General features: G+C 44.5%; 1 protein-coding gene across 2 annotated transcripts; it reads left to right on the top strand.

Moving 5' to 3' along the window:
- Positions 1-1,016: 1,016 nt before the first annotated feature.
- Positions 1,017-16,802, top strand: HCST (hematopoietic cell signal transducer). Of its 2 annotated transcripts, none has more exons than XM_082232242.1 (4): positions 1,017-1,241; positions 10,025-10,048; positions 12,522-12,659; positions 16,062-16,802. In XM_082232242.1, the coding sequence occupies exons 1-4, from the start codon at positions 1,202-1,204 to the stop codon at positions 16,100-16,102; spliced, it is 243 nt and encodes an 80-aa protein (XP_082088368.1). In that variant the 5' UTR covers positions 1,017-1,201; the 3' UTR covers positions 16,103-16,802. The 2 variants fall into 2 exon arrangements, with proteins under 2 accessions (XP_082088368.1, XP_082088367.1); XM_082232241.1 differs by having other exon boundaries at positions 1,045-1,241; positions 16,059-16,802.
- The last annotated feature ends 7,589 nt before the right edge of the window (positions 16,803-24,391 follow it).

Here is a 24,391-nt window from a genome sequence, read left to right as displayed (position 1 = left end):
ATAGGCTTCTCTGCGAATATAAAAGCTAAGAAAAAACAACCCCATTCTGGAACTGATTTTAACGAAGAGCATTTCATAGACTAAATAGAGAGAATCTCAGCTCATCAATGGCAACAGGACAGCAATGCTCTCTGGATCTAGAAGGGCAGTAGGTTAGCTGAGGGGGCACCAATTTAAGCCGTTTTAAAAAGGGGATTAGATAAAACCACAGATAAGGCTATCAAGGTCATGATGGCATTGTACTGCCTACAGTACAGATGGGAAACCTCCGGCCAATGGACCTAATTACTGATGCCTCTTATGCATGATTTTGCATGGACACTGTTTGTGTGGGCAAAAGCTGGTTGCCTGACATCATTGTGACAGCCAGTGATTGACAGTTGGGCAACCTTGTCAAACATGGCCCCCAGAAGGTGGGAGAGATAATGAAACAATTAATTAAGCAATTGATGGCCTTTTAAACTGGGGAGGGGGCACTTATTGTTTTTGTTTGTTATCATGATATATATATTTGTTTTTTATGTTGTAAACTGCCCTGTGATCTTCAGATGAAGAATGGTTTAGAAATTTAATAAATAGTATTTTTTTAATGTATATAAAAAACCACCTCTCGCCACCAATGAGCAATATATTTTACATTTTGACAGTAGGAGAAACAAGAGAAGAGCAATACTTAATTCACAATTTTGGTATATGTGTCTGCTGGAGACGGGCAGAGAATGCATGTTTGTTTGTTAGTTTGAAGAAACATTATTTACAGATAGGAGTGCCAACTGACGAGGAAAAAAAAGCTCCTCTTGAGTCCCTCATCACAGCGAAACCTGCAGAAATCAGCAGGCGAACCTCTTTTACAGAGGAGTCTGCAGATCCAGCTGCTGCTGCGAAAGACAGAGCCACAGAGTTCAGCTGGAAAGTTGGCAAACCAGTTTGCGGCGCTCTCCTTTCATCTGCCGCATGCAGCCACCCCGGAGCCAGCTGAAGACAGAGACTTGTGGCTTTGGGGAAGTCAGTGGGATGCAGCAACACAGATGGCAGGGATTGCCTCCTCTTTGGCTTCGAGGAACTCAGGTCTCATGATTCTCCATGGGCCATCCCACATCCTGCTCAAGCATCAGAGGATGAGGCAACCCATTTTTTACCCTTTTTTAAAAAAGAACCTCATATCTGGTTGTGCAGTCCGGAGACCAGTCTCAGAAAGACCATGTGGGGCTTCACTGTTTGCATTTTCTCCCTGCTTGCTGGTGAGTGTCTTTGGAAATATTTTTTTAAATGGTTGGAGTTTGTACATATGTGCTTCCAGGCTCCCTGTAGCTCTATTGAGTAGGCAGACTAAGGCCCTGGGCCCAATCGCCTTCTAAATCTGGCTCGCGGACGGTCCGGGAATCAGCGTGTTTTTACATGAGTAGAATGTGCCCTTTTATTTAAAATGCATCTCTGGGTTATTTGTGGGGCCTGTCTGGTGTTTTTACATGAGTAGAATGTGTGCTTTTATTTAAAATGCGTCTCTGGGTTATTTGTGGGGCATAGGAATTTGTTCATTTCCCCCCCTTCAAAATATAGTCCGTCCGCCCCCGCAAGATCTGAGGGACAGTGGACTGGCCCCCTGCTGAAAATGTTTGCTGGCCCCTGCTCTAGAAGCTTGGCTAAAATAGTCCCTTCATCTGGTTTGATGCTTGTTGGAGACTCAGCTCATGAACGTCACTCTATACAGTGGTACCTCAGGCTACATACGCTTCAGGTTACAGACTCCTCTAACCCAGAAATAATACCTCAGGTTAAGAACTTTGCTTCTGGATGAGAACAGAAATCGTGCTCCGGCAGCATGGTAGCAGCAGGAGGCCCCGTTAACTAAAGTGGTGCTTCAGGTTGAGAGCAGTTTCAGGTTAAGAGTGGACCTCCGGAACTACTTAACCTGAGGTACCACTATACTGCCTTGAACAGGTAGGGCCATAGCTCAGTGGCTCAGTACATACTTAGGGAGCAATCCAAACCCAATATACCTTGGGCTGAGTGAAGTTTGGAAAGTGGAGATCTCCAGCTGGGCTAAGCCAGGGCTATGCTAGCCAAAGTCCTGCATCCTAACTCAGCTAGAGATTCACTGGTTTAAGTCCTCCATCCTGGCTCCACCAAGTTCTCAACCAGGGCTCAACCAAAGAAAGGGTAAATCTAAAAGAAAGACAAAGGGGTGTGGCCAAAGAGGACAAGGGGAGGCTTATCTTTATTCCAAACTTGGTTCAGATTGTTCACCTGTAAAGCTCTGATATTGTGATGGACATTGAAAAAAACATGTTCCGCATTCCTTTCTTTTCCCCTGATTACTTTCCTTGTTGTGTTGTTCGGAAGCTTAAAAATAAAAATTACTAAAAAGAAGCACCTGAAATATCTTGAAAATAACTTCTCTGCCTGAGACCATGGAGAGCACCTGTAAGTCAGAGTAGGCAGTATAGGGGTTAAATGAACTAACTCAGTATAAGGTAGCCATGTGTGATGCGGCTGATGGCTTTGCCCACTGTTTACTTCTTGTGCTCCAACAAGATATTTGGCGGATTGTTTTTAATGATAATTGATTCTGAAAAAAATATGATCATTCATTAATTGGTGCTAGAACCTATTTGTTTATTTCATAAAATTTATACACTGCACGATAGTTGCTAGGTTCATAGCAGGGGCAATCAGAATAAGGAATCTGACGGCAGATTCAGGACTTTAAATTGTGCTCTTATATCAAATTTCCTTTTCTGTGTATACTGTAATGTTTTACTGTTGCTATGGCCATTGGCTAATGCGAATAAAGTTTTATCTGTCTATCATCTCAAAATGGTTTCCAAAAGATGAAACAGTAAAATCAAGAAAAAATGGCAGCCCTACCTTAAAACATACGGAAGTTGGAATACTAAAACAGATTGAAATGACCTTGACTTTCTAAGCATCAGGGTAGGCTTGTCTCAACAGGAATGGTTTTAGTAGGTGTCGAAAAGAGTACAGTGAAGGCACCTGCTTAATCTCAAGAGGCAAGGAGTTCCAATGTCTAGGTGCTGCCACACTTTTTAGCAATGTGGAACGGGTATTATGGGGCACCTATAACAGTGCCAATTCAAGTTAATACATAGAGAGGAAGGGCACCCTGACACAGAATCATACTATTGTCGAGTTGGAAGGGACCTCAAGGATCATCTAGTCCAACCCCCTGCAACGCAGGAATCTTCCACCCAACATGGGGCTTGAACCCATGTCCCTGAGATTTAGCGTCTCATGCTCTACTGACTGAACTATCCCTCAGGGCTATAACCAAACTTTGTGTGGGATTCGGCTAGCTGTCTTCTAGTGGTTTGAAAGTTCATTAGCTTACATTTCAGCTTAGCCCTTAACTCATGAGGTGACCTTAACCAAGCTGCTTCTATCAGCTTCAGCCTCTCCCCTGCCACTCCCAAGTACAGTGGTACCTCGGGTTAAGTACTTAATTCATTCCAGAGGTCCGTTCTTAACCTGAAACTGTTTTTAACCTGAAGCACCACTTTAGCTAATGGGACCTCCTGCTGCCACAGCACAATTTCTGTTCTCATCCTGAAGCAAAGTTCTTAACCTGAAGCACTATTTCTGGGTTAGCAGAGTCTGTAACCTGAAGTGTATGTGACCTGAAGTGTATGTAACCTGAGGCAACTTTACACTAGTGTTATCAGGATTAATGAGATATCATATAAACATACACATTTAAATCACCCCCTGTCCCCGGTCCAAAGAATACTGGGAACTGTAGTTTTTTTAAGGCTGCTAGGGATTTCTGCTTGGTGCGGGGCAAACTACCATTCCCAGGATTCTTTAGGCAGGGAGTGTGTTTTAAATGGGATTTAAATGTGTGGTGTGTATGGAGCCATAGTTTAAGAGGGATCTTGTTTCAGCAAGGGCTTGTCCTTATGTAGCTGAAACAGTGCTAGCTATGTCAAAGAGGGAGGTAGCTTCTTCAGGGGAATCCCAAGGTTTGCAGAAGTACAAAAAAGGAGAGAAACCGTAAGAGGAACCTTCCTCCCCACCCCCTACTGAGGACTGAGCATGCTCCGTGGCTGTTCTAGAGAAGTGGGGAACCAATGGAAAGCTAGTGCAATGGGAGAATGGAACGGACTACCTGGAAAAAGGCCAGGGTACCAGCCATGAAAAAGGAGCTCCCCACGCTGCAGCATTTTGTTGCAGTTCCCGCTTAGTCTTTGTCACACAGTATGCCTTGTGGATGAGTGGGGATCCCAACCCCAGTCTCCTCAGCCTAAAGCCAACACCCAAATTGCTACTCTCTTGAGACCATGCATGCAAACGGCTTTGAACACCAGTGCAACATGCATAAAGCCATGTTGCTGTTATGGGTGGTGACGATGATGTCATGTGCCTTCGGCTTTGTGCCGATTTAGCTGTGCAAAGCTGAGGTTAAGCTAAGGGGGTTGTGGGTCTGTCTTACGTGGGGGGAGAGGATCCCCTTCTCAAAGCTGTTCTTTGCCGAGTGTGACGGGGGGTTTGCCCATGTGTTGGAGGAACTGAAACTGCTAGCGGAGTCTGTATTTGTGTGTGTCCGGTGGGAGGAAAGGGGGTGGGAATGCAAGATGGTGTGGCAAGAGGAAGTCGCAGCAGCTGACAGGAAAACTATATGCACTGTAACCACCGCTCTTTCAGCCTTCACACAGTCTAGTGTCCCAGATAACCTCTCCCTTTTCTTCAATGCATCTAGTCCCCAGAATTCACAGCTTGCCCTCATCCCACAAAATAAATAGAGGCTAGGAACCTCAAGCTCAGGGGCAAAATGCAGCACTCTGGGCCTCTTTACCTGAGCCTCAGGAGTCTCCACAGGTGAGACCTCTTCTCCAGGCCCCATCCTCTCTGCCTAGGTTGTCCCCCTCACTTGTCCTGTTCTATGATCTTGTCAAAGACCCAGAATTGTGGCGATGCTTCTCACTTGGTGGCCTGCATGGACCCCTACCATGGATAGCTAAGTTGGTTGGAGCATGGTACTGATAATGTGGGAATGTTCAGGGTGGCAGGAGAGGATATATTGTTTATCAATATCCTTCTGAACGTGCGTTACCAAGTTCCTTTACTCAGCAGAGTTTACATTCCCCTTCTAACACACAGCAGATAGCTGGTCGCAGGCTTGTGTAAGCCTCTCACTATCATACAGATCAGTATTGAATTGTATGTTCCTGGTAAGTTCCCTTTTATCCCTCTTAAAAAGAATAAAGGCACGGCAATCTTATTTAAAGTCAGCAAAAGTTGTTTACTCACATCAGTTCACAGTTGGATCCCTGAAGGCAGACTTTGTTACAAATATGTACATGTGGATCTACCCCATATGGGGGGTTAAGGCCAGTGCTTCTGCTAGCTGGGAAGCTAGCATTTCTAGCTGGTCCAACGACAAAGAAAGTGAAAAAGAGAGTGGCAGCATGCCTTGGCCTTTTGTTACCTGGGCAGGTAAGGTCATGCCCACCTCTAGTCACATGCAAAAGGAAGGATGTTCCAGCCCAGGAGGAAACAGGAAGTTCCGACTGGCTGGACCAAACATCCCCTTGCATGCCCACTCTAGGAAAACAAGGAATGTTGTATTTGACTGCTCTCAGTGGGAAGCAGTGATGTCAATGTTGCAGGTTTGGTCCCTGACAGCTGCATATTCCTGCATTTCACAGGGTTGGACTAGCTGGTCCTCAGGGTTCCTTGCAACTCTATGATTCTATGAAAAATATATCCGTTACTCTGAGTATATTTTTGCCTTTGGCCTTGCCAGCCAATGATATGCGGACCCCAGAAGGATGCCCAAGAGGGAATGCAGGCCTCAATCTGAAAGTGCTTCCCCATCATTGCATAGAAATTAACTACTTGCAGCTGTACCCTGCTTTTCCTTCAGGGAAGCGATGCATGAGGTTACTACCCATTTTGTTTTCAACAGAGCCTTAGCGAGAATGACTGGCTGTAGGGCAGGCATGGAGCTTCATAGCTGAATGGGGATGTGAATCCAGTCTCTTTCAAAGGGATGGGGAGAAATTTGATTCAGTTCACATTTAAAGCCAACTTTGTCACATTTGCACTTTCAGGAACAATGGGGGAACTGAAACACAGCCCCCCTTTGAAATTTGCGCTTCTCTGAATTTTGCAATGCCATTCTCCAACCAAAATGCATTTCTTTGCAAAATGCATTGATGAGGAGAAAGTGTGCCCCCAAATGAATATATATTTGAAAATAATATACAAAAATGTGTGTGTATATATATTGCTTTGCAAAAATGTGTACATGTGTCAAAACTGCATAAAATGGGGTAATTTTGCAATAAAATTATATATAAATAGAGAGAGAGAGATACAAATCGCTGCAGAAATGTGAAGAACCAACATTAAGATTAGAAAAATGAGAAACTGGGAGACCCAAAATGACAGATCCTTCTATCCTTGTTTCATCCCAATGTACCACACCACGCTGGGTATACCCAAAATAAAGCCAACCTTGTTTATTTTCATGACAGTTCATTCAAATTGCTTATTGTGAAAGTCACACATTTTTCCTTTGAATATATACAATTATTCAAATTGTCTTACACTCTCTCCGCGAACCTTCTTGCAACAGACCTCTAAGGTAGGCCAGGAATTAATATTAACCCTTTCCCCACTTCCCCTCAAATACTGATGTTGATGTTGATGGAAAGTAGCGTTCTGAAAACCATCTAGCAAACTCAAATTTTAAACTGGCAAAAACAACATAGGGTAATACCCAACGTTAGTCACACTCGAAAGCAAACCCATTTAAATCAGTAGACTCTGATAACTTGTCCATTAGTTACAGTGGGTCTACTCTGCGTATGATAGAACCAGTCCCCAGGAAATCTTGTGACACCTTAACAACAAACATTTAAATTTTGATACAAACTTTCAAGCTATTATGAACCTGTTAGTTTCTAAACTGCCACGAGACTTCATGTTATTTTTGCTGCAGCAACCTATTTCACTACTGTTTTGGAAGGTCTGCGTCTAAGCGTTCCTGATTTCGCACTTACAGACAGTGCTATCCTATGAGTCACACGTAGGTCTGCGTAAACACCATATATTTAAAACACATACCCCCCTCCAAATTCTGGGAACTCTAGTTTGTTAAGAGTGCTGGGAATTGCAGCTCTGTGAAGGACAAGCTACATAGTTCCCAGGATTCTTTGGAGGAGATCGTGTGCTTTAAAATGTGTTTGAAATGCATGGTATGTACACAGCTTGGACCCTATTAAGTTCAGGCTGAATCCCAAATTAATGTGCTGGATCTCAGCATCAGTCTCTTAGCTACTACACAGAGACTGTATCAAACCTCCCCACAGACAGATCCTGTTCCATTAACCAATAATATTGGGTGATATATAAATTCAAATAATAATAATAATAATAATAATAATAATAATAATAATAATGGACTCAGCTACATTAGTCAAAAAACAGCGATTTGATTGTGTTATAAACACGCAACACCAGATGGCACCAGAGAGCACAAAACATTTCTATAGTGTTTTTACATAGGTTTTCCCCCCTTTCGTTCTAACGATTTAATTTCTGACTTTTTAATAGCGTTTCCCCCCCTGTGTGTAGTTCCACCCTTGGTTGCCACCATTTTGTTTTATTCTATTTTTAAATGTCCTTTAGAAGTGACACTCCTTTGCACAAATGTGATGCTCATAAATATCTTTTTAACAACAGACTGTGAGCCAGCCTCCCCTCTCTCTTCCTCAGAGGTGATTGGGGCCTATCCATCTAGGCACATATTCTCCCCTTTAAAAGGAGAATTTACTCTAAGAATGGTAAAAGTGATGATCAGAGTGCCCTTCAATAAAAGTTCTCAGGGTGGTGTATGGCAGGGTCGGAATGGGATCACACGTGTAATTCTTGAATTATATAAGTGTTGTCCAAAAAGCTCAGGGCAGTATAATTGGCTTCTTCCCCCATCTCACTTTCCGTGGTTAATTTACCCTTTAAAGCTGGCAAGGCAGCATAATATTACTGAAAGCCTAAGAGCATAAAGGAATTTTTCCAAAATGCTTCTGATAAAAAGCTTTCTGAAGGTGGCTGACAAGCTAAAACATAAAAAGCATAAATAGTAAAATGTGTTTAAAATACAATTAGCTAAAATAACAGCTGATAGGCTATACAAGTTTAATCCCTCGAGTTGTGTGGGACCAGAGGAACTGGTTGCAACTTGATATTGATTGGGGAAAGGCTAACAGGCTTCCTCCTCTCCAGAAAAAGTTGAAAGGAACCTATTGTTGTTGTTGTTGTTCTTCTTGTTATTCCATTTGAAGATGTACCAAGGAAGTTCAGAAACAAATAAAAGTCAACATCAAAATACCAGGAATAAAACGAAAACAAAAAACAAAATAAAAACACAACTACCAATAAATAAAAATATATAGCAAAACAACATTAAAACATCCATAATTAAAATACATAATAAACAAGCCCATTAAAAGAGCAGAACAGTTAAGGCCATTATGGCTTTGTTCTATGCTTATCAGGCTATCTATGTTGGGTCGGAAAATGCGACAGTAGTTGCAAGTTAGGAAGCCACTCCCTTCTTATGAGAAGCAAGTTTGCAGTGCACAGAGAACCCCTTCAAGCACAGCTGGCCCTGTTGTTACCAAGAGGGAGGCAGCTGCCTCAGGCAGCAAATCTGGAGGGTGGGGAGCAGGAGCGAGGAGCTGGAGGCCAGCTCTGTGGGTGCCACGTGGCCCTCGCCCGTGCCCTGTGAACTAGTCTGACTCGGGCATTGGGGAAAGATTCAACAGCCATTCTGGGCAACTGAAATGGGGAGAGTGGGGGCAGCTATTTTGTTATTTGACACGGGCAGCAAAATGCATTATGTGAGTCACACACCCCTCTTTCTCTGCCATCCACACAAGCAAAGGGCAAGGTCAGAGTTCAAGGACACGTTCCAGCCAGGCAAAAACACTGAAAGCAGGGCCAGCAAAGAGGAGTTCCAACACTAAAATTCAGGGAACTCCAATGAAGCTGAACGTTTGAGGAAGATTCAGGGCAGCACAATAAAGTATTTCTTCATACAGTGCCTAGTTGAACTCGGGAACTCACCCTAGTGGTGGCCACCAACTTGGATGACTTTAAAACAGGATTATGGAGTAGAAGGCTATCGGTCAGAAGCAGTAAAGGCTCTGAATACCAGCTCCTGGGAACCACAGGAGGAGAGCGTCTCCACCCCCATTGTTCTGCCCGGACACTGAGGTCCAGTGCCGAGGGCCTTCTGGCGGTTCCCTCACTGCAAAAAGCCAAGCTACAGGGGACCAGGCAGAGGGCCTTCTCGGTAGTGGCACCTGCCATGTGGAACGCCCTCCCACCAGATTTCAAAGAGAAGAACAACTACCAGACTTTCAGAGGACATCTGAAGGCAGCCCTCTTTAGAAGAAGAAGAAGAGTTGGATTTGATATCCCGCCTTTCACTCCCTTCAGGAGTCTCAAAGCGCCTAACAATCTCCTTTCCCTTCCTCCCCCACAACAAACACTCTGTGAGGTGAGTGGGGCTGAGAGACTTCAGAGAAGTGTGACTGGCCCAAGGTCACCCAGCAGCTGCATGTGGAGGAGCGGAGACGCGAACCCGGTTCACCAGATTACGAGACTACCGTCAAACAGACCACTGTATTTTAATACTTTGTTGGAAACCGCCCAGAGTGGCTGGGGAGGCCCGGCCAGATGGGTGGGGTATAAATAAATAAATTATTATTATTATTATTATTATTATTATTATTATTATTATTATTATTATGTTTGGGTCTTGCTTGCAGTGGCTGACCACTTTGAGAACAAGATTTGGGACTAGATGTGATGTTGAGCTGATCCAGTAGGCTGGGAGTGGTGCATGGCCTTGGGAGAGTCCCGAGGGCCTGACAGAGGGGCTTGGAGGCCACATGTGGTTCCCCGCCCCTGGCAGATGGAAAGAAGGCTTGCCTTGTGAGAAGGGATTGTTATACCTCTGGAGTGACAGCGTTGTTTTCTTTCCCTCTATCCTTTCCAGCAAGCGCCGCCACTGGGACAACAGGTAAGAGATTTCAGCAGATCGTCACGGGGTCCGGAAGGACGGCTTTGTTTTCTACGAGTGATTCACACATATGGAAACAGCTATGCAGCCAAGCGTGTGAGAAACAACAAGTGCACTTGGGCCTTCGAAACCACTGGGTTTCCCCACCCCAAACTCAACCTGTACCCCCTGGGGAATTGGCCTTTGAGTCAATGCTTTCGAGCTGGGAAGGTTCACCCGACTTTGCCTTTGAGCAAAGACCGAGGAGCTCTTCGTCAGGTGCCACACCAAAGCAAGACTCACTGGGTTTTCCCTCTCCCTCTAGGCACCAGCTCCTTGTTGTGATACAGTAGTCTGATTAAGGAATCCGTGTTCTTAAAATCTGGGGGAAGTACAAGGGAGGCTGCCCACCCAGAAGAGAACTCCCCTTCATGGGCACATGTTAGTCTAAATGCATCCCGTTGCATACTGTCAGAGGTTAGGGAGGGAGCCACAGTCTGACATCTATATTTATGCACAGCTATGCAAAGGAAATGGGACATGGGTGGCACTGTGGGTTAAATCACAGAGCCTAGGACTTGCCGATCAGAAGGTCAGCGGTTCGAATCCCCGCGATGGGGTGAACTCCCATTGTTCGGTCCCTGCTCCTGCCAACCTAGCAGTTTGAAAGCGCGTCAAAGTGCAAGTAGATAAATAGGTACCACTCTGGTGGGAAGGTAAACGGCATTTCCGTGCGCTGCTCTGGTTCGCCAGAAGCGGCTTAGTCCTGCTGGCCACATGACCCGGAAGCTGTACGCCGGCTCCCTTGACCAGAAAAGCGAGATGAGCGCTGTAACCCCAGAGACGGTCACAACTGGACCTAATGGTCATTGGTCCCTTTACCTTTAACTTTATGCAAAGGAAGCTGCCTTATACCAAATCAAACCATTACTCCTTCTAGTTGAGTACCATCAACACTGACTGATAGCGGCTCCCTGTGGTTTTAGACAGGTGGTCTCCCCCAGTCCTACCTGGAGATGGCAGGGTTTGAACCTGGGACCTTCTGCATGGAAAGCACATGCTCTACAACTGAGCTATATGGGGTGTGTGTGTGTGTGTGTGTGTGTGTGTGTGTGTGTGTCCAGATGAACAGTGGATAGATCATTAGCAGATGTAAAGAAGTTTTATTTCAGCAGGTGTTACTTTTTCCTCCGGCACCCACAAACCAATCTTTTCGGTATTGTTGCTTTGCTGAAATTTCCCTTTACAAGACAGAGGACAACTCTGACGTGAAATTACTTGCCGCTTTCCTAATCATTCTTTGGGGCTGAGCAAAAAAGACTCCACCCCAATCCTCACCCTGTTTGCAGGTGGTGAAATTGGGGCCGAGGCATTTTGTTGAATTTTGTTGTTTTTGGTGGTGGAAGGATTCCTCAACAATTTCTTGTGAGGGTTCACCAGTCATACCTGTGACAGGCAGTTTAATTTCCTTCTTGTTCTCTCCATTTTGTTATCCCTCCACCACAGGTTACAGCAGCGGCAACAGCAGTTTAGGGCAGTCTGGCAGCCATTTTGTGGCCCGCCCCTCACAATACCCTCACCTAATTTTGTTTGGGGGCATTGTGTGGGACAGGGGCCTCCACTATAAAAATGGCGAAGCAAATGTTTGACAAAGTGACCTCTTCTTACAAGGGGGCAGGGGGCTAAAGGGGAAAAAATTAGGTGAAATTTGAATTAAAACTCTTGTGAAAATGCTTGGTCTAGGTATCCTTCCTCATGAGGTCCACTCATAGCCTCTGATGCAGGCTTCCTCAACCTTGGCCCTCCAGATGTTTTGAGACTACAATTCCCATCATCCCTGACCACTGGCCCTGCAAACTAGGGATCATGGGAGTTGTAGGCCAAAAACATCTGGAGGGCCAACCCCCTGCAATGCAGGAATCTTTTGCCCAGTGTGAGTCTTGAACCCATGACCTTGAGATTAAGAGCCTCATGCTCTACCAACTGAGCTGCCCATCTAATGAGTCCCATCAGATCTTAGGGCTTATCCACACTTATTTTTTGTGCCACACTTTCCAGGCACAGCTCTGCATTTTAAAGCTCTGTGTCTGAGCGTTCTCCCCACCCCACCCCCCATTCTGGAGTCCTCCCCACAAAAACCCGCTCTTTAAAACTGAAGCACAACAAACGCCAATTCAGGTTTTCTGCAGATTACCGTTCATTCCGATTCAGCAGTAAAGAGCGGGATTTTGCGGGGCAAGCTATGGAGGGAAAAGAATAAAATAAAGAGTGCTCAGACACAGAGATTTTAAGCACAGACTGTGCCTGGAAAGCACGGAAGGAGGGTAATTGTGCCTAAACCTGATTCTCAAGAAGAGGGACAACTTGACGACAAATGGTGATGCAGTGCCCTCTGGTTGTGATCTGGGGTCACTGCATTCAGCTGCTGCCTTGACTCGAATGGGAGAAGAGAAGCTGATAGCGTCCATGACTGGTTCTTTCTTCTCACATCCAGGGCATTATGAAGACTGCTACCACATCACCACAGGCATCATGATTGCCATTGTGGCCGGAGATGTTGCTCTCACCTTGCTCTTCCTCATCCCTGTCTATTACTGCATACGCCCAAAGGGCAGCAAAAACAGTGACTCTGGTAAGTGAGGCACACTCAAGTTGGTCTCCTGTGAGAAGCAAGACAAGTGAAATGGTGGGATCTGTTCTGGAGAACTGTGCCAATTTGAAGGAACGGCTCTTTGGAAGAAGGAGGGGCGGAGGAAGGGGGTGTGGTGGGGCGGACCGCCCCGGGTGTCTTCGTTGAGGGGGCTGGCATTTGGTGCACCGCCAGTGACTCCTGAGCCTACCCCAAGCCATCGGGGGAAGGGGGAGCTGCGCCATTTTGCTGGTGGCATTCCCCCTCTTTCCCTTTGTTTTGACAGCTTGGGGGATGCTTTGGAGTCATGGGCAGGTGGTGCGCCAAATGTCCGCCATCGGCGGCTTTCTCCGCCCCTGGCTGCAGGGTGTGCACGCCACTCCGTACACCCGAGCGGCTATCCTGCACCTGGGTGGGCACCCTCCGCATCCCACCCCCCTCAGGGGTATGCCCTGCCCCCCTCAGGAGTGCACCCTGCCCCCCTGGGAGCGCGGGCATATGCTCTGCCACTGTTTGGAAGAAGGGCAGATTCATAGCCCTTAGCGTCCCACAGGTGGTTTCTGAAGCCTGTTATGCGGTAGAGTAATTTTTATTGATTGACCTCCCACTTTTCAGCCAAGGAGTTCAAGGTTAGCAGACTTAGCACCTCCTTTCATTTTCCCCTCACAATAACTCCGTGACATAGGTTAGGCTGAGAGATCATGACTACACTAAGGTCGGCCACTGAGTTCCATGGCTAAGTGGGAATTTAAACCTTGGTCTCCCAGGTCCTAGTCCTTTGCTCTAACCTCTAGACCATTCTGGCTTCCATAAAAGGTCTGATTGAAAGTGCTAATAATTAACACACACTCCCCCCAAAATGGGTAGGATAGATACAGGGCAGAAGTTATTCTCATTTTTTCTTTTATTTATACATTTTAAGTTTATACATTTCACTAATTTTACAATCATTTTGACATTTCAAAACTTGACTTCCTTCCCCCTTTTTCTGTGGTTCCTTAAATTTGTTTTTAATACCTTCGGCATATCCAAATTAACTTAATTTACTCATTTATTTGTCTTCTTTAAATATATACTCTTATCAAACTGCAGGTTATTACAATAATCCTGTCCATGTTTTTATCTGTTTATAATTTATCTGTAAATAAACCATTTCCATTCTTTTGTTTAAAAAAGGGTTATCTTGATATTTTATTCTTCCGGTAAGTTTCGCCATTTCTGCATATTCCATAAGTTTTTGTATTCATTCTTCCTTTGCTGGGACTTCTGCTTCTTTTCATTTTGGGGCAAGTAACATTCTTGTTGCTATAGTAGCATACATGAATAAGTTTCTATACATTTTAGGTAGTTCTGTCCCTATAATTCCCAAAAGAAAACCTTCTGGGTTGTTGTTGTTTTTTACAAAGTTTATTTTAAACATCCTTTTCATTTCATTATATATCATTTCCCAGTAAGCTCCAGGGCAGAAGTTATGAGAGATGCAGGGCTGCCACTGAAAGCTGCAACCCTGCACTCTCCCTGGTAAGGCCTAGTGGGGCTGGCATAGGACAATTTGTTGCCTGAGGCAAAGGACAAAATGGTCCCCTGCTTCCGTATACAGTGGTACCTTGGGTTAAGAACTTAATTCATTCTGGAGGTCTGTTCTTAACCTGAAACTGTTTTTAACCTGAAGCACCACTTTAGCTAATGGGGCCTCCCGCTGCCACCGCGCTGCTGGAACACGATTTCTGTTCTCATCCTGAAGCAAAGTTCTTAAGCCAAGGTACTATTTCTGGGTTAGCAGAGTCTGTAACCTGAAGCATCTGTAACCCGAGGTACCACTGTACAGAAGCCCTGCAAAATCTTGCCGGAACCCAGAAGCTGCAGCTGTGCGACCCTGGTTAGCATGGTGGGGGTGACAATGATGGCGGGTGGCATGTGTAGGGCAGCACCCTTCTATTTTGCCTCAGGTGGCGAAATGGTATGGGCCACCCCTCTCTGCTGCTTTCCTGGATAGGGATGGGACGATGCAGCACAAGACAGAGGTGGGTTCCCTGGTGAGAGTGCAGGATCCATTGGCAGTAGTGGTTTGATGTTGTTTAGTCGTTTAGTCGTGTCCGACTCTTCGTCACCCCGTGGACCAGAGCACGCCAGGCACTTCTGTCTTCCACTGCCTCCCGCAGTTTGGTCAGACTCATGTTTGTATCTTTGAGAACACTGTCCAGCCATCTCGCCTTCTGTCGTCCCCTTCTCCTTGTGCCCTCCATCTTTCCCAACATCAGGGTCATTTCCAGGCAGTGGTGTTTTACCTTTCCAGTTTACCTCCCCAGGTAAGCAGCAGCAATGCCATTGTAGGGAGGGTAGCTCCTTTTTTTATATAACATTTTATTAATTTCCCAAAAATAACAAAGATAAAACAATAACAATATCATATCGAAACAAAGCAAAACAAATTGACTTCCCCCTAGTCCCTTCCTTGGTTCCATTGTTTATCAACATACTGCATGTCCATTGTAAAGTTATAAACCATTGAATTACTTATTGTCCATTCAAAATTACCTTATTTTTCACTCTATAAGACGCACCAGACCACAAGACACACCTAGTTTTTGGAGGAGGAAAACAAGAAAAAAATTATTCTGAATCTCAGAAGCCCGAACAGCAAGAGGTATCGCTGCGCAGTGAAAGCAGCAATCCCTCTCGCTGTTCTGGCTTCTGGGATAGCTGCGCAGCCTGCATTCGCTCCATAAGACGCACACACATTTCCCCTTACTTTTTAGGAGGGAAAAAGTGAGTCTTATAGAGTGAAAAATACGGCAAATTACAAGTAGTTTTAAAACGCTGCTAATGTATTAACCTGAGTACATTGCTTCTGAATATATGCAACAAACTCCTTCCATTCTTCCTTAAATTTGTTATTGTCTCTTCCTCTGAGTTTCATTGTCATTTTTGCCATTAATTTAACTTGCCAATCTTCTTTAACTGGGACACCTTCTTCTTTCCAATGTTGTGCTAATAATATTCATGCGGCCATAGTTGCATACATAAATAGATACTTTAGTGATCTTAGTCAATCCACTCCTGTAATACCTAGTAGGAAAGGTTCTGGGTTGTTTTTTTAAAAAACAAAGGTTATTTTAAACATCTTCTTCACTTCATTATAATTCATTTCCCAATATTTCTTCACAATTTTGCAATCCCACCACATATGAAAAATTGTCCCTTCTGTTGTTTACATTTCCAACACTTACTTTCTTTCTTTTTGTACATTTTTGCTAATTTGAATGGATTTAGATGCCATCTATACATAATTTTCAGGGAGGGTAGCTCCTTGGCTTTGCCCGCTATGCAAACCATTGAACCCTCTGTGCAAACTTAGCCCCCATATCCGGCCTAATTGTGAATCTTTCCATCTTTCTCCAGGAGAAATGCACAGTTATGTGAACGTGATTGGAATGAATAAATGACACTCCTTCCCATTTGGAACTCACCACAAGTATCCAGCAGACATGACCAAAATCAGCACCTCTACAATACATTTGCTGGTGGGGGGAGGTCCGCTTTGTGTTGGGTGGGCTGAAACCTGACATTTTGGGTGTGCGAGGGCTTTGGTGTTATGTCTCTTAAGGGGCAGAATTTAGCTCCATCTGTTGATGTGCATTTTGTTGTGAATTTCCGCTGATACAGTGATTTTTTATATATTTTTTATCACTAGCAAAAGCCTTTTTATCCAAGCTTTATATATGTGTTTTTGTACATACTGAGCTGTCTTCAACTAAACATCACTCAGACGAGACCTGTTAAAATTAATAGGCCTAAGTTAGTCATCGTCATTTATTTCAGTTGGCCCTCTTTAAGTAAAAGTTAGTTGAAAACAACCCATAATGTGGCTGGAGCTTTGTATTGCAAAGAAGTGTGAATTTCGAAAAATGGCTGCATTTCAGTTTGTGTATTGTTTCATAAAGCGTAAATATAATAATTGAATCATAGAATTGTGGAGTTGGAAGGGGCCACAAGGATCCTCTAGTCCAAACCCCTGAAATGCAAGAATCTTTTGCCCAATGTGGGGCTCGAACGCACAACCCTGAGATTAAAAGTCTCATGCTCTACCACCGTATTTACTGGCACTGACATAATAGGTTGAGGTGAGGGAAGAAATGATGGAATCAGCCTAAAGGAGATGATTTCTAGACCTTGTAATATAATGGCTGGTTTTGTGTGAAATATAAACTGACTTGATACTTGCTCCCCTATCCCATGTACAAATGCAACTAACTGGAAGCTGTCTGCCTGGAGGCCGGGCAAATCTCTGTTAGCGCTCGGATATGGATTCTGAAGGTCCATTATTAGTTAAAACTTATATTTTCCCCTGTTGGGTTGGCACCCTTAACCCTGCTGGATTCCTACCAATCCAAATGGAAAGCTACACTGCATGAAAAGCTAAGAGGCTTGGGGTTTTCCCCACAGGCTCTGATAGCTGTAGGTTATGAGGAAGCCAAAGCAATTATCCGCCAACGAATTTGGGATGTGGAACTGCAATGCCACATGAGCCAGATGAATAAACACCCAGCAATAAAAGATAATGGGAGAGGATTTACCCCAGCAAATTATTTGTCAAAATAGCTAAATAGCTAAATACAAATACCTAAATACAGACGGTCATTTACCCTTGCTAGATTCAATGTGCTGCCATCTGCCTTACTGCAGGGCAGATTTGAGGGTAAACCATACGCAGAACGAGTCTGCCCCTGCTGCTTGATGGAGGTAGAAACTGTCTCTCATGCCTTGTTATGCTGCCATTTCTACAGGGATATAAGCTTGGTATTTATTACTCCTGCTATGCAAAGATCTCCAAATGAATCTGAACTTCAATGTCTAAAACCCCTGGTAGAGGACAAGGATCCCGAGATCACGTTAAGGGTAGCCAAATTCTGTGTGATTGCCATAAAACATAGGGAACAAGCTATGCTATCATAATGATTAAGGCCTTAAATGATAATTTTAGGTTATATTTTAGTGACTAAGTTTTAATTTATATATATTTTTAGCTGTTGCTGTATCTGTATTGCCCCTGTTATACCTAATTGCAAATTCAAATGTATCCCTATTGTGTTTTATGACTTGCTTGATATTGTATGTGAGCTGGAATTGGTCTGTGACCAAAATAATAAATTCATTCATTCATCCATTCAACTAACTGGTTGAGTCATAAAGCTGACTTCTGCAACTTCTAGCAGAAACATGTTCTAAAATTCCTTGGATTGAGACTGTTATTTTGGTACCAAAAAATGCTTCTGTGTGTTTCCTCTGAAATATAAGGGCACAAGGGGAGTCCAGGTGGATCGGACCAAAAGGTCCGTCTAATTCAGCATCCTGCCTCCTGTAGGGCCAGGGCCGACCCGATACATTTTGCTGCCTGAAGTGAAGGGCAAGCTGACACCCTCCTGTACCATCTGCAGAAGCTCACTTGACTAGCAGTTAAATTTTCAACACTGGCAATAGGACATCTTCCACTGTATCCGAGGACAGCGGGTTGCACAGGCACACACCTCCCAGCACCTTGCCACCCCTTCCTGCCTCTCAGCATTTGCCGCCTGAGGCAGTCATTTCCCTCTGCCTAATGGTAGGGCTGGCACATGGATTGGCGTGCCCTGCTGGAAAAAATAATAATTCATGAACAATGTGCTATTCCACCTGAAGCCTCGAGATGGTGGTACTGCATGCATCTGCTATGATGATTCGCATTCAGCTTATCTTCCCTTCCTGCATCAGGCTTGCAGTTTGTGGAACTGCATTCTCTTCCACAAGGTCACCTTTGGGGGCGAAGTTAGCAGTCAGACCTCTCTGCAATGCTGTGGGATGTTTATATTCAGCATATGTGATCCAAAGATAAAAACGAGCACGACAAGTTTCTCTGTCTCGTTGCGATGAAAGGTTTTCAGAGGCCCATCTTTTTAGCAAAAGGATAGCGATGAGATCTTAGGATACAACATTTAATTGCACCCAGTCTTTGATATACTAAACTGTGTGAAAAAGTCCATAAGGAGGAAGCACAGAGAATTTGTAGCTTATATAGTAACAGCAACCAGAATAACACATGCAAAAAAATAAAAATAAAATGAAGGCAGATGGGTATACAGTGGTACCTTGGTTTGCAACCACATTGGATTACAACCATTTTGGATTGCAACCATGTCAAACCCGGAAGTGCGTGTCCCCTTTTTTGGATTACAACCCATTCTTTTGGGATTACAACCCATTTTTTGGGGGGAGGCCCCATTGGCAAAAGTGCGCCTTGGGTTACAACCTGTTTTGGTTTACAACCGGACCTCCAGAAGGATTATGGCTGTAAACCAAGGTACCACTGCACCTTCTACCAAAGAATGGTATGAGAAAGTCTGGGAATGGCAAAAACAACCCTGAGGTAAAAAAAAAAGGGCAACAGAAGCAAGATACTGTCCGGAGGGAAGTTGAGACATTTGTATTCAGTGTAACAGGTTTAGGAAGGACATGCAGTGGTACCTTGGGTTAAAAACTTAATTCGTTCTGGAGGTCCAGTCTTAACCTGAAACTGTTCTTAACCTGAGGTACTACTTTAGCTAATGGGGCCTCCTGCTGCCGCCGAGCAATTTCTGTTCTCATCCTGAAGCACAGTTCTTAACCCGAGGTACTATTTCTGGGCTAGCGGAGTCTGTAACCTGAAGCATATGTAACCTGAAGTCCCTGTAACCTGAGGTACTAGTGTACTGAATATAGGTTATGGATTCACACTGTTTTGAATATAAGTACCAGTGGTGGCTTCATTTCTGATTTGCAATATAATGCATGCTTGATGCTGCCTCTAGTTCTTTTTCTTGTCATTTATTCCTCTTTACTGTATAGTCATCATAAAATTTTAAAAATAATGACACCAGGAGTCCAAAGCAGTGCCTGAAAATACTGGTTGATGAAAATACACAAACACGGCTTCACAAAGACATCTTTGGTTATGCAAAGCCAATGTGCCATGTCCCTGTTGGATGCGCTGGTCTGGGTTCTGGCAACCGCAGGAGAGCAGTCTTGTGTTCAGGTGCTGCTTGGGGCTTCCCATATGGCATCTGGGTGGCTGCTGTGAGAGCCAGATGCTGGACTAAAAGGGCCACTGGCGTAATCTAGCAAGCTCTTCTTACGTTTGTATGCTTTTTTGCATTTTGGGGAAATGGAGGGTGGCTGCAGCCTTGCCAGGCCCTTCGCTTTCCAGGACAAGCACTCCTGGCCTTTTGACCTAGTGAGAAAGTTGGGGAGGGGGAGAGAAAGAAAGGGATGCCTGACTCTGCCAGTACCCATCCACAACCAGTAAGCTTAGCAGGGAGCAAGCGGGTGGTCATGATGAAGAGCACACTTTGCTTATGCACGGTTGTGGTCCTCGTTGCACAATGGGAGCACTGCTCAGTGGCAAAGCACCTGCTCTGGATGAAAGAGGATCTCAGTTCAATCCCTGGCAAATCCAGTTAAAAAGAATCAAAGGGTCAAAGAAGCTTCTGGGATCACAGGTAGGTATGGACAGAGGCATCATTTTTGGTTCTCCAGGTTTTTGCTTTTCCCAATCTTAAATCAATTCTCCACATTTCTGCAGTAATTTGCAGGGTTTTAAAGAAATCATCGTGCATATTAGTAATCATTCTAATGTGATTTTCTCCCAATAAACACATTTTCATTTGGAGTTTTGACATAACAATTGCAAGCAATTTTCTTCAATAAAATGCATCTTGGCATGCAATTTTCACCAAAATATGCATTCATATGCACATTTCACATTTTTTTACCTGTTGTCCAATTGGAGAACTGCATTGCAAAATTCAGCGCAGCACAAATTTCAGAGAATACCTATTTCAGTTCACGTATTTGTTTGAAGCATCCAAATTGGGTAATTTCTCGTTAAAATTCTGCAAACAAAACTGAATTTTAACTCCATGCCTACTGTGGCCCTCCAGAGGTTATTGGACTCCCCACTCTCATCAGCCCCAGTCTCAATGGGCAATGGTCAAGGATGATGGGAGTTGTAGTCCAGCCACATCTGGAAGGCAGCACCTTACAGCTGCAGTAGTGGGTGGACTGGACTGCTGAGTTTGATCAGTAGTCACTTGGTGTGACAGAGAGAAACTTTAAAAGGAGCTGAGAGAGAGAGAGACAGGAAGGTCAGATGGTTTGAGTGAGTCACATCATGTGCTTCTTGCTGGGCTGTGGCTTCAGCCAGACAACAGGGACTGTCGTGCTAATTACCCCATGTTCTCAGACAACACAGGAAATATGGTAATACTCTAGCTACAGCACACCGCACATCTAGAATGGAGCTTGTCATTAGAGCAGCAAGGAGGCATCAGAAAACCAGGCCTGGCCAGTCAAGAGGCTTTTTACTGCCAGCCAACTGTAGGGCACAGTTTTTGCACACAGCTGTTCTTGGTTGCACCAGCAGAGGATAATGAAGCTTGGATACCCATGGTCACTCACTAAGTAAGGTTCCCATCTCCAGAGCCATATATGTGTGAAAGGTTAAACATAGGGATAAGGGTGTGCACACAAGCTCTGCCCCTGATGTTCTCAGTGGACTGTTAGTCACATGAAGATATGAAGAGACTTTTCTATTCATAGGCATATATGGCCTAGGCGAAGCTTTGGCCCTCCAGATGTTGCTGAATGACAACTTCCATCAACCCTAATTATTGCCCATGCTGGTTGCGGCTGATGTGAGTTGGAGACCAATATCATCTAGAGGGCCACAAGTTCCCCAAATCTGACCCGGGACTGGGTTACTTTACCCTACAGCCCAGCTAAAAGAATGAACCTGCCTGAGATGGGCATCAGGGGCCGTTGTCTCCGGCCTGACATTTGCAAGGATTTGCTGTCCCCCCAGGAAATCTAAAATGCCCCATTTCTCCCTATTTTTAGGAGAGATCTGAAGATGCTTGTGTTCCAGAAGGACCTTAGCTTTATGCTGGTTTCTTTGATTTCTGTACCGAAGTGTGTGTGTGTGTGTGTGTGTGTGTGTGTGTGTGTATGTGTGTGTATTCAATTTGCTTTTCACCATGGATTGCTTTAGGTTTCATTTTATTGTTGCTCTTATGTATATATTGGGCAGGGCTTGCTAAATTTGGGGGTCAAACGATTAAAACAAACAAACAGGTCCAAATGAAATGAAATGTTTGGGTCACTGCTGGCGTTGGAGAAAAGGAGACGCCGTTAACCTATCTGGGGTATCTGGGGTGCGCTGATAGGGGAAGACATGCTATGTTACAAGTTCAAAATATGTCCTTCAGATTGGGGCAGCCTTAAGCTAAGAATCATTTGTTTGTGGAGCTAGGAGCAGGTTGAGTGAGTGGCAAGGATGCTGTTCTTAAAAGGGCCATAGCTCAGTGGTAGAGCAGCTAATTTGCCCGCAGCAAGTCCTAGGTTCCAATCCCCAACATCTACAGATATGGCTTGGCATGAAAACCTTATCATGGAACCCTGGAGAGCTGCTGTCAATCATTCTTGTCAATACTAATCTAGATGACTGATAGTCTGACTCAGTACAAGGCAGCTTCCTGTGTTAAAAACGCCCTGCCCAAGCAGCAGCAGCTACTCACTTTTTGCCGTTGCCCACCATCCTGCCCACCCAACATAATTCTTTAGGTTCAGCCTTAGCCCAACTGCTGATTCCTCCAAATCGAAGAGCAGGATCCTCTCTGTAGGAAGGAATAAAAAACCTCTTTCCCCACCCCCTCCAGAGCAACAAGGCTGTCTGTGGTCTCACACTGCTTGCTCCTCCCGCTGAGAAAGATCAGATTAGAAGCAAACACAGCACGCAGTGAATGGTTACCCAACTCTTACTTTGCAGCCTGTTTCAAAAACAGAATAGTTAGCCCACACTAGATCTAACAGACTGGATGATTTTGCATCTTATATTCTGATTTCTCAGCCTTGCCCTGTCACCCCTTTTCATCCAACAACTCTGACGGCAACAATGTTGTAGATCAGGGCTTTGATTGCTTTTCTGCGCTTTCCCCCCACTGCTGAATGTCTGAAGTGTTTGGAATCTGAATGATCATAACTTAGCAGATCTAGATCAAGGGTAGTCAACCTTTTTATACCTACCACCCACTAATGCATCTTCCTTGATGGTAAAATTTCCTCACCGCCCGCCAGTGCTAGATGGAAGGAGGATTCAGCTTGTGCCATAGAACCCCCTACTGCCCACCTAGAATCCTGAAATGCCCACTAGTGGGTGGTAGGGACAAGGTTGACAACCCCTCATCTAGACTAAAACATTCAATTGGTTTCATAGCAGCTTTACCATCAAAGCATCCCCACATAGGAGTTTGGCAGCATGCACTGGTGAGGATGTTTAGAATTCTGTATCCATTCCCTTTAGAGAATCACAGAGTCATGAAGGACAGTTGGAGAGGTCCAGGGGGCTACATTTGTCCCCTGGGCCCCATTCCCCCCACCCCACTTCTTAGGGATATCATGCACAAAAGAACAGAAGCAATGTGTCATGTCCTATGAGTGCCTGGAAATAATTTCTCAATGGCCCTGGTGGATGGGGATTACTAACAGGAAAATCTAGAGCAGGACTGACAAAGAAGTAAAGTGATCAAATAGGGGTGGCTCTCTTTAGTAAAAAAACAAACAACCCCCCCCTCCTGCCCAACCCTTATTGGGTTATATATTTCAGTCCCGGAGTGCTCCCCCACTGTAGTTACAGAGTCTCTTGCTTCTTTCACTGTAAATTGGACAAAAGTATCAGTTTACAGCGGGGGTAGTCGGAATTCAGGTTTATGAGACAGACTCTTTTTTGTGTGTGCTCCAACTCCCCAGGTCCATCAGTGGGAGCCAGGAACAAAATAAAAATATCTGGTGGTGGAGCCAGATGTACAATGGGGGTCTTAGGACTGGGGAAACATGCTGTTAGACTATTTATTTTTGGTACTACAACTCTCATCATTCCTGGCCATTGGCCATGCTGGCCGAGGCTGATGGGAACTGGAGTCCAGCACCAGCCAGAGAGCTTCAGGTTCCCTATCCCTGTCTTATGGCTATTGAGAAGATAGGAATTGTGACATATTTGTAGAACAACAACACAAAAGCATGTTTGATTTGTTTAATTATTTATTGGAATAATTACACTGCATTTATTACAATATATATTTGGCGTATTTGATATAGGCACCACCCATTTGCACTGGGCTTACCTTGCGGGCCCCCACGCTCATAAGCAAAATCATGTAAATTGGGGAGCACCCTCTAAAATGCTTCCGAATGTCCATTTCCCCCTGCTCTCCGGCTCTTTCTCCATGACGCTCTGGGGCTGACTGGAGAATGCACAGGAAAACCGCATCTGCTGCAGTGCTACCCCACGCATCAGCTGCTAGGTGGTTTGCAAATTATTTTTTATAAGTCCTCGTGAAAATATATCATCATCATAGTGCACATTTCTCTGAATAGAATTTTTTTTGTATGCAATTTTGCCTAAGATGCCCACTTTTGCAAAGCTAGTATCATGCATGCATTTATATGGATGGCTTCCTCATATATATGGATTTTTGGCTGGAGAACTGCATTGCCAAATTTGGGGAAGTGCAAATTTCAAAGGAGGGCTTTGCTTCCATTCATGCATGGTTTCTGAAATTAGGTAAGTTGGCCTTTAAATGTCAGCCGAAATGGATTTCTCCTCTAGTCTTATGCATGACACAGCATTACCTGGGATTTGGCCACCAGCCAGAGTTTCTATGCTTGAA

Source organism: Podarcis vaucheri (genome assembly GCF_965113315.1).
Source record: "Podarcis vaucheri genome assembly, chromosome: 7".
Taxonomy (NCBI): domain Eukaryota; kingdom Metazoa; phylum Chordata; class Lepidosauria; order Squamata; family Lacertidae; genus Podarcis; species Podarcis vaucheri.
This window is presented reverse-complemented; position numbering and strand designations above follow the sequence as displayed.